This window comes from Eschscholzia californica, unplaced genomic scaffold, assembly GCF_041429995.1.
Source record: "Eschscholzia californica isolate CP2 unplaced genomic scaffold, dmEscCali1.0.p SCAF_5, whole genome shotgun sequence".
NCBI classification, from domain to species: Eukaryota; Viridiplantae; Streptophyta; class Magnoliopsida; order Ranunculales; family Papaveraceae; genus Eschscholzia; species Eschscholzia californica.
Window position 1 is genome coordinate 32,643,519 of NW_028238472.1, and position 9,585 is coordinate 32,653,103.

The 9,585-nt window shown below is 36.9% G+C and overlaps 1 protein-coding gene across 1 annotated transcript; it reads left to right on the forward strand.

The window, feature by feature from the left end:
• Positions 1–5,936: 5,936 nt before the first annotated feature.
• LOC147538664 (subtilisin-like protease SBT1.6) lies at positions 5,937–8,992 on the forward strand. The gene has a single exon (XM_086640198.1). It carries the CDS (start codon positions 6,094–6,096, stop codon positions 8,440–8,442), a length of 2,349 nt encoding a protein of 782 aa, XP_086496324.1. The 5' UTR covers positions 5,937–6,093; the 3' UTR covers positions 8,443–8,992.
• Positions 8,993–9,585: the final 593 nt, after the last annotated feature.

Genomic DNA, 9,585 nt, shown 5'->3' on the forward strand with positions numbered 1-9,585 from the left:
CCGATAACTGGATCCCCAATACCCCGTCGATACCGCATAACCAAAACTCTAACCTTAAAGAGGTAGCACAGCTCATTTATCACGGAAAATGGGACGAAAATTTACTGAATCAAGAATTTGATAATGAGACTAAAAACCTTATCCTCACCATCCCAATAGTGACACACGGCGAAGACCAAAGGAAATGGACTCTCACAAAAAATGGTAAATTCAGTGTCAAATCTATGTATCAACATTTGAGGCTCAGCATGAATTCTCCCCAACCCTGGTCCCCCAATTGGAACTTTCTCTGGTCCCTACCAGTAGTTCCTAGAGTACAAATATTCATTTGGAAAATCTGTAATAACGCTCTTCCCACTAAGGATAGAATAGGAAAATACACAGATAAAAATCAAAGATGCCCAAACTGCAATGAGACAGAAACCATCGAACATGCCATCCTTCATTGCCCTATAGCAAAAAATATCTGGTTCTACTTTAATATTATATCAGAAAACATTTCATCTATTAGAGACTGGATCTTCACCTGGGAAAACAACAATGTTACGGATTGCGCGGTGAACAATATTCATTTTGCCACCATCATGTGGAACATTTGGAAAATAAGATGCGACCATTGCTTCCAACATGAAATTAATAAGCTAGAAAATATGATCTCGATCATAACGACATTCCCACAAGTGCATAAGGAACAAGATCAGAATAACAAAAAAGTACAAGACAAATGGGCACCTCCAATTACGCCTTTTGTCAAGATAAACGTAGATGCATCATTTGTAGATATACATCATATAACAGGAATCAGTTTAGTCATCCATGACAATGAATCTAAACTAGTGGAAGCGGCAACTTCCACAACTAGAAGCAGAAACTCAGAGGAAGGTGAGGCAATTGCAATACTTAAAGGAATGCAATGGGCAGAATCTCATGAATATAAACAAATCATAATTGAAAGCGACAACATCAATATTATAAAATTTCTTCAGAAAGGAAAGAACAATATCCAATGGCAATCTCAAGTGCATCTGAACAAAATCCTAGAAATAAAAAACAGATTGGAAACAGTCAAATTCTCTCACACAAGCAGGAAATTCAATGGAGTGGCAGATAAGCTGGCTAAATGGGCTCGAGCGAAAAATAGATCGAAAGTTTGGAAACACGTTCCCTATTTTCTTTGTAAAATGTATTGTAATAGTACTCTCATTTCCTATTAATATAATATTTCCTTTCAACAAAAAAAAAAAAAAAAAAAAAAAAAAAAAAAAAAAAAACAGATGTTGTACAAGAATAACTACTTGGGTCCACAACCACGACCTTTTTGTCTCCAATTGAGACCCATTGCCACTTTGTTGTTTCTTGGTCAAACATAGCCATTATTTTTGTGCACTCTGTTTTCGTTATAGAAAACCCAAAGTTGTAGGGTAGTCTTGGTATTATACTGTCTTCCACAAATAGAAGCTGCTTTGTATGGAGTTTTCAGGCATGGAGTTGTTATGCTTTGGATTATTTTGTTGGACCTCCTCAAACACCAAAGCAATAAATGAAAGTTGCAAACTGAAATAAAAGATGTATGAGCAACACATGAACATTAAAGGTTTGTCAAGTATTTTAGTTCTTCAACAAAAAAAAAAAAAAAGTATTTTAGAAGTTTTTTCAACAAAAAAAAAAAAAAAAAAAGTATTTTAGAAGTTTGTCTAGCGAGTCCATGGTTTAGATCCAAAAATATATCCTATATTGAAATGGATTGCAGGTTCTACGTTACGTTCTCTAGGGTGATTTTACATTCTTTCCCCCACTGTTTCTCTATGTTGCCAAGTAAGTAATTCTCACCCCAACAATGATCCAAGTAATCCTTGGTGGCACTCTGTGTTGGAAATTTTGGACAAATATTTAATAAGTTTATTTTATAAAATTGAAACTTATTTTTTAACATTTGAATTTTATCTCTAATAGTTATGTATTTTGATAAAAAAAAAATATTATGGAAGGTTATATCTTTTACTTATTGAGAAGTGTTTTTTTGTTTTCTATAAATAAGGTTTTCTCTACACAAACTAGAAGTTGATGAAACAATGTGTAGAAATTATGTTGGAATCTCCTTTGCCATCTTCAATGTGTTCTAATGCTCCTTAAGTGAAATCTCCACAAATTACTTGGTGTAGTTTCACAAAGGCTTGCCATATCTTGGGAAGCAATTTGCCTTATAACCTTCAAGTAATCTCGATGAGAGGGGGCAAATAATGCTTTAAGGAAAGTGTACCTAGTACACGTTTCAAGCCTCTAATCTCCATGTACCTGTGAGGTTAATTTTAACTCATCTTGTTATGTCTTTCAGAACCCAACGAAAACAGGGACTATTGGACTTGGTGATCAACTAGATGGTATGTACTTTCTACGCAGAGCCTAGGATTTTTTCCATTTATGTTTCTGGTGATTCTAGTGATTTTGATGTTTGCACATTGGCGTTTAGGCCACCCATCTCTAGCTCGTTTTAAGTTATTTTTAGATAAATTTCTTTGTATTCAATCTAGTTTAATGAATAAATCTCCGTCTTTTATTTGTCCATTATCTAAACAATCACGTCTACCATTCCCTCGTAGTACTTCACGTTCTTATCGCCCCTTTGAGTTAATTCATGCGGACGTACGGGGACCATTCTCAATTTCCTCCCACTCAGGATGTCGTTATTTCCTTACTTTGGTGGATGATTTTTCGCGTTGTACATGGATTTTCTTATGTACTTTAAATCCAAAACCAAGCGAGTTATCTCAAATTTTTTTCTTACACAATAACTCAATATCGTTACCCAATTTATTCGGTTGGTACCAGTAAAGGGATCTACTCTTTCCTCAATTACAGACTTTTCGATCTGATAATGGTTTTGAGTTTATGTCTCGTGAACTTTAAAATTGGTTTCGGGACAATGGAATTGTACACCAAATAAGTTATGTTTACACACCCCAACAAAGTGGAGTGGTTGAAAGAAAACACGGACACATCTTTGACGTCGTCCGTGCGCTTCGCCTTGGGGTGAATTGTCCTTATGGCCGTTTACCTCATTAACAGACTCCCAACTCCGCTCTTAGATGGTAAATCACCTCATTAGACTTTACTTGGTTCTCCACCTAAAATTGACCATCTTCGTGTATTTGGTTGTAGATGTTCTGCTCATAACAATAACATCAAAACTAAACTCGACCCTCGTAACGTTCCAGGTATTTTCATTAGCTATCCTCAAAGTCCGAAAAGGATATCGGATTTTCAATCCTTCCACAAAGATGATTTTGACATCTCGCAACGTTACCTTTTATGTAAACCAATTTCCTATGCAACATCCATCGTCTATTCAATCTTCTCCTCGGCCGTTCATAACGCTACCAAACGATGGATCCTTCAGGTATACATCCGTTTTGCATGCTGACTCCTCTGTTGATAGAACAAATCGACAAAGTGACTAAAAAAATAGAGAAAATAATGTTTTGCAAAAGTCAAACAAATCGACAAAGTGACTGAAAAATAGAATCACAACGAAAGAAAATCGTTGGAATGGCGGAAGCAAAAAGTTGATGAAACAGGATTGATAAACCCGCTCTGAGAATCTCAAGATTAACTTGGAAAAAAAATATCGACAAAGTGATTTATCGACTACTTAATCACAACGACTAAATCGTCGGAAAATTGCGGAAGCTTAAATCAGGATTAAACTACCTGCTCTGAAACCATATTAATTTCACGATTATGTGATAATCGGAGATAGATATTGAAATAATTGACACGATAATGTAACGTGGTTCGGTCGGATACTCACAACCTACTTCCACGGAGAAATAACTGTTACATTAATAACCACCACATACAATTGTGTTGATTGGTTACATTGGTCAGACACAACTCGATGATTTAATTCCTAAAACCTCTCCCCTATTTATAGAGAAATTAGGGTTTAGGGTTTCCTAGTTTCTCCTAACTAAACTAGGAAGGAATATAAAGATAATTACAAGAATCTTAAATACATGAAACTAAATATCTCTGGATCTTCATATATCTTGGAATATATCAGAGCCCGGGTATAACAAGTCTAAGCCCAATAACTATTGAAGTTAAGAGCCAATGTGTGAAGGGAGTTTGTTAGGATAATCCCACATTGGTTGTGGAAGGGGCAGGAGGTGTGTTAATAAGTATTTCGTTGTGATTCTATTTTACATTTATCTCTCTCTTTCTCTCTAAAAGCTATTTCTTATTCTCTCTAAAATTCAATCATCTCATTCTCAATCTAAAAGAAAATATAAAAAAGTTTCCAACTAGAGATTTCTTTCTCCTAAATAACATTAAAATCAACTTAACAATGAGTTTTGATTCAATAATGTGGTTTGAAAAGCAAGAGATTTGATGTTTTCAACAACATGAATAAGAATTACCCAATAATATATTTTTATTATATTTCTTCTTCTTCTTCTTCTTCTTCTTCCTTTCTGTTAAAAAAGATTAACAATATCTTCATCTTATCTCTTTGGAGTAAATAAAAAAATATGAATTATCAGCGTTAACTAAGAGGGATCTGCCGCGTCCATACTATCAACAACTTATACATCCTAAAATGAAGTCATCTCTTTTCAAAATCATGAAACAGAATGAGATTGTCTTGAAATCATGGCGTTCTTCGACTATTGCCACCACCATCATCTTCTTAATCAACTCTCAAATTTGATTTATTCTATGAGCTGACCTCTAACTCAATTAACTCCAATCAATCAAAGAAGACATACAACTTTGATCACTGACCAAAACCCCTAAGGTTGATGATGGTTGTGATGGTCGCTTGTGAACATAAAGATTGTGTTGGTGGTTGTGTAAGGACGATGGCAGTCGATGAAAGGAATAGTTGTCTGTGGTTGATGAAGTTGATTAATTGAAGAAAAGCAGAAGACATTGAGATGGAAATTAAAATGTAAAGGGTTATTTCTCGAAAGGCTCTTTATAAAAAATACCTAGATGGTCCACTTTTTAGTTACCGTTAAATGTCTGTTAGCTCTCTCTCCTCCATCTCATCACCTCTTTCTGCCAATCTTCTCTGATAAGCTCATTGGCCAGTCAAAATTTCCGGCGACCTTCATACTTAAAAAAAAAAATCTCTCTCCACCTCACCTCTCTTCTCCTGCGAAGGTTGCCGGCCGAAAAAATTTCTGGGCGGCAACCTTCAAACATAAAAACAAAAATTCTCTCATCTCTCTCTAAACACTTCGGCGAAGGGGGTTCCTTTCCAGAGAGGGGGGATTTTTTTTTTCTTTTTCATGTCTAAATGTCGTCGGCCAGCCGAAAAATTTTCCGGCGGACAACCTTCGCCGCAGAGGAGAGATGTGAGGTGGAGAGAGAGTTTTTTTTTTTGAAGTATGAAGGTCGCCGAAAATGTTGACCGACAGACGACCTTATCGGAAAAGATGATGAGGTGGCGAGAGAGATGACGCGGCAGAGAGAGGTGATGAGATGGAGGAGAGAGAGCTAACAGACATTTAACGGTAATTAAAAAGGGGGGCCATCTGGGTATTTTTGATAAAGTAGGAGGCATTTTGTCCTGATTCACATGTGTGATTCCCACGACTGACATTTATCTAGAAGTTAACGTTTTCCATCCACGTGGAGGTATAAATCAAAAGTTAAAAAAAACCAGAGGTGTAGTCTTAATATCGATATAAAAGTGGGGGGGGGGTAAATGTCAAAATCCTACATAAGGGCATTTTTGTCCTGATTCACACGTGTGATTCGTACAACTGATATTTAACTATGAAGTTAATGTTTTCCGTCCACGTGAGGGTTTAAATCAAAAGTTAAAAAAAAAGGGGGTATAGTCTTAATATTCATGCAAAAGTGGGGATCAATGTCAAAATCTCCCAAAACTAGTTAAGCTGCGTGGCAAGTGGAGCATCAAACTTGTACAACACTAGAAACACCAAAAACTTACCCAAGTATCTTCTACCACACACAGTCGCTTTCCAAAAAGTGAGAAAAGAAAAAGACACAACTTTACTCTACCGGTGAAAATTCTTTTAAAACCACACTCACTGAGTGAGCTTCTCAAGTAAAACCCTAGCTTTCATGGCTTCTTCTCCATCCATATCTTTTCTCTCTCTACTTATTTTCTCTCTCTTCTTTCTCTCTCTACAAATATTTCCATCTTCAGCTAATAATGATAACGATCAAACCATAAAAACTTACATCTTTAGAATCGACCAACACTCGAAACCATCAGTTTTTCCATCTCACTACCACTGGTACACTTCTTCTTTTGCTGATTCTTCTAAAATCATTCACGTTTATGATACAGTATTTCATGGATTCTCTGCAATTTTAACTAAAGATCAAGCAGATTCTGTAACTAGAAATCCTTCAGTTCTTGCCTCTTTTGAAGATCATCGTCGTCAACTTCACACAACTCGTTCACCTCAATTTCTTGGTCTTAGAAATCAACAAGGTCTCTGGTCAGAATCAGATTATGGATCTGATGTAATTATTGGTGTTTTTGATACTGGAATTTGGCCAGAACGAAGGAGTTTCTCTGATCGGAATCTTGGTCCTGTACCTTCTCGTTGGAAAGGTATTTGTCAATCTGGAGTGAAATTTAGCTCAAAAAACTGCAATCGGAAGTTAATTGGAGCTAGGTTTTTTGCTAATGGCCATGAAGCTGCTTCCGGATCTCAACCTAGTGGTGGATTTGGTTTTGTTAATCAAACTGTTGAGTTCCGATCACCGAGAGATGCTGATGGACATGGAACTCATACAGCTTCAACTGCCGCTGGTCGTCATGCTTTCAGAGCAAGCATGTCTGGTTATGCATCAGGAATTGCTAAAGGAGTTGCTCCGAAATCTAGAATCGCTGTTTACAAGGTTTGTTGGAAAAACTCTGGTTGTTTTGATTCTGATATTCTCGCCGCCTTTGATTCTGCTGTTTCTGATGGCGTCGACGTAATCTCCATCTCGATCGGTGGCGGAAATGGAATTTCATCTCCATATTATCTAGATCCGATCGCAATCGGTGCTTACGGTGCTTCATCCGCCGGAATTTTTGTTTCTTCCTCTGCCGGAAACGATGGACCAACCGGAATGACTGTAACAAATGTCGCTCCATGGATTACTTCAGTCGGAGCAGGAACAATTGATCGGAATTTTCCTTCTGATATAATCCTTGGTAACGGAAAGAAGTTTTCCGGTGTATCATTATATGCCGGAAAACCACTTGATGGGAAAATGTTTTCTCTTGTTTATCCAGGTAAATCAGGTTTACTTTCTGCTTCACTATGTATGGAAAATTCGTTAGATCCAGTTATGGTAAAAGGAAAAATTGTGGTTTGTGACAGAGGAAGTAACCCTAGGGTTTCTAAAGGTTTAGTAGTGAAGAAAGCTGGTGGAATTGGTATGATTCTTGCTAATGGTATCACTAATGGTGAAGGTTTAGTTGGTGATGCTCATTTAATTCCTACTTGTGCTGTTGGTTCTAATGAAGGAGATAAAATCAAAGCATATATTTCATCTTCATCTTCTCCAACTGCAACTATTAATTTCAGAGGAACTGTACTTGGAATTAAACCAGCTCCAATTGTTGCTTCATTCTCTGCTAGAGGACCAAATGGATTAACCCCAGAAATTCTCAAACCTGATTTGATTGCTCCTGGTGTTAATATTTTAGCTGCTTGGACTGATTCAGTTGGTCCAACTGGTTTAGATTCAGATTACAGAAGATCAGAATTCAACATTCTTTCTGGTACATCAATGGCTTGTCCTCATGTTAGTGGTGCTGCTGCTCTTCTTAAATCTGCTCATCATCAATGGAGTCCAGCTATGATTAGATCAGCTATGATGACTACTGCTAGTAACAACGATAATCGATTCCAACCCATGACTGATGAATCAACTGGTAATTCATCAAACCCATTTGATTTTGGTTCTGGTCAATTAAATCTTGATTTAGCTATGGATCCTGGATTAGTTTATGATATCACAAATGATGATTATGTTAACTTCTTATGTTCAATTGGGTATTCACCAAGAACAATTCAAGTGATTACTAAAATACCAGCTAAATGTTCATCAAGAAAATCAAGAACAGAGAATTTGAATTACCCATCAATCTCTGCGATATTCGATAGTTCAGATACAAGGGTTATGACAAAATCCATCATCAGAACTGTTACAAATGTGGGTCCTGTTAATTCAATTTACAGACTTAAAATGGAATCACCAAAAGGAGTAACAATAAGGGTTAAACCAACAAGATTGGTATTTTCGGAGAAGGTGAAGAAACAAAGTTTTGCTGTGTTTATAACAGTTGATAATAGAAATTTAGTAATGGATGATTCGGGTGGTTTATTCGGGTATTTGTCATGGGTTGATGGAAAGAAACATGTCGTTCGGAGCCCCATCGTTGTTTCTCAAGTAACTCCATTGTGATTAGATTCAATGGTTGTAATGAGATTGATCGATCTCAAAATGATTGTTCCAAATCCAACAAATGCGAAGGTATGAATGTTTATGTTTAATTGTATTTGGGTTTTTATTCCCTTGGGAAAAGAGAAAAAAAAGCTATACAAAGTAAGAGAGGGGATATCAGAGATAACACCTGATATTATAGTATTATGGTAGTGTTTGTTTTACGAAACCAGAAAGCCTGACTCGTGGTCTGAATTGAGGCGATTAAGATTTTAGAATGTTTCTTTTTGTCTCTCGTAAAATAGGTTGGGATGAATCAGATTGTAACGGTAACTCGGTAAGAGAAGACAAACATAACCTAAGAAGGTTTGTTAGTTAATGGAGTAGTGTCTGTGTTGGTTGTTTGCTGGAATGGAATTCAAAGTTGTATTTAATGAATGCTTTGGGTTTGATCAGGAGATTAGTTTAAGGTTTTTTTTGTTTTCTGAATATCAGTGTAAGGGTTTCTTCTAAAGAGGCTTCAAAAGATAGATATTTGAAAGTCAAAATAACTACCCGTTCCTGTAACTTCATTAAATGACCAAAGTATGTGATGATATTAACATGCATATAGAAATTTTCGTGTCCAATATGGACAAGGGTTGCACTCTAGTATAATACAATTTAATAAGAAGTGACAAGTATTTTCATTTAATTCTAAAAGCACCCACTCGAATGACTCCCTCAAGATGACCTACTTCCAATATGAAATTTTCAAGCAAATGTTTTGGGAAAAAAATTCAAGGTATGAAATTTTGAGGGGAATTTGATGATCTAGAAATTGGTCATCAGTTGACTACGGTCAATGAGTCGAGAGAAGACCAAAAACTTAGCGGGTTAACTCGAGTCAAGTCAATAGGAGGTGAATCCTAAGGAGGGCTGTCCTCTCAAGCCCAGAACTGGAAGGTTGGCAGTCGGTACAATCTGTGATAGTCCCACATCGCTCACGAGAGTGTCCGGAGCCTGGGCTATAGGTGTATGCTCAAGCTTGGTAAGTGTTGAGGCCTTTTGGGGGAGTCCGTGGTGCTCTCGCCAAGAACAAAACCTCCTACCATCCGTGCGAGGACGGTGGCGTAAAGGGAGGACAATATCGGTAACTGCTGGGCTCGGGGCGTCACACAATCG

What these genes read in the sequence shown, in the direction of transcription:
- LOC147538664 (XM_086640198.1), top strand. Translation starts at nt 6,094, where the DNA reads ATGGCTTCTTCTCCATCCATATCTTTTCTCTCTCTACTTATTTTCTCT.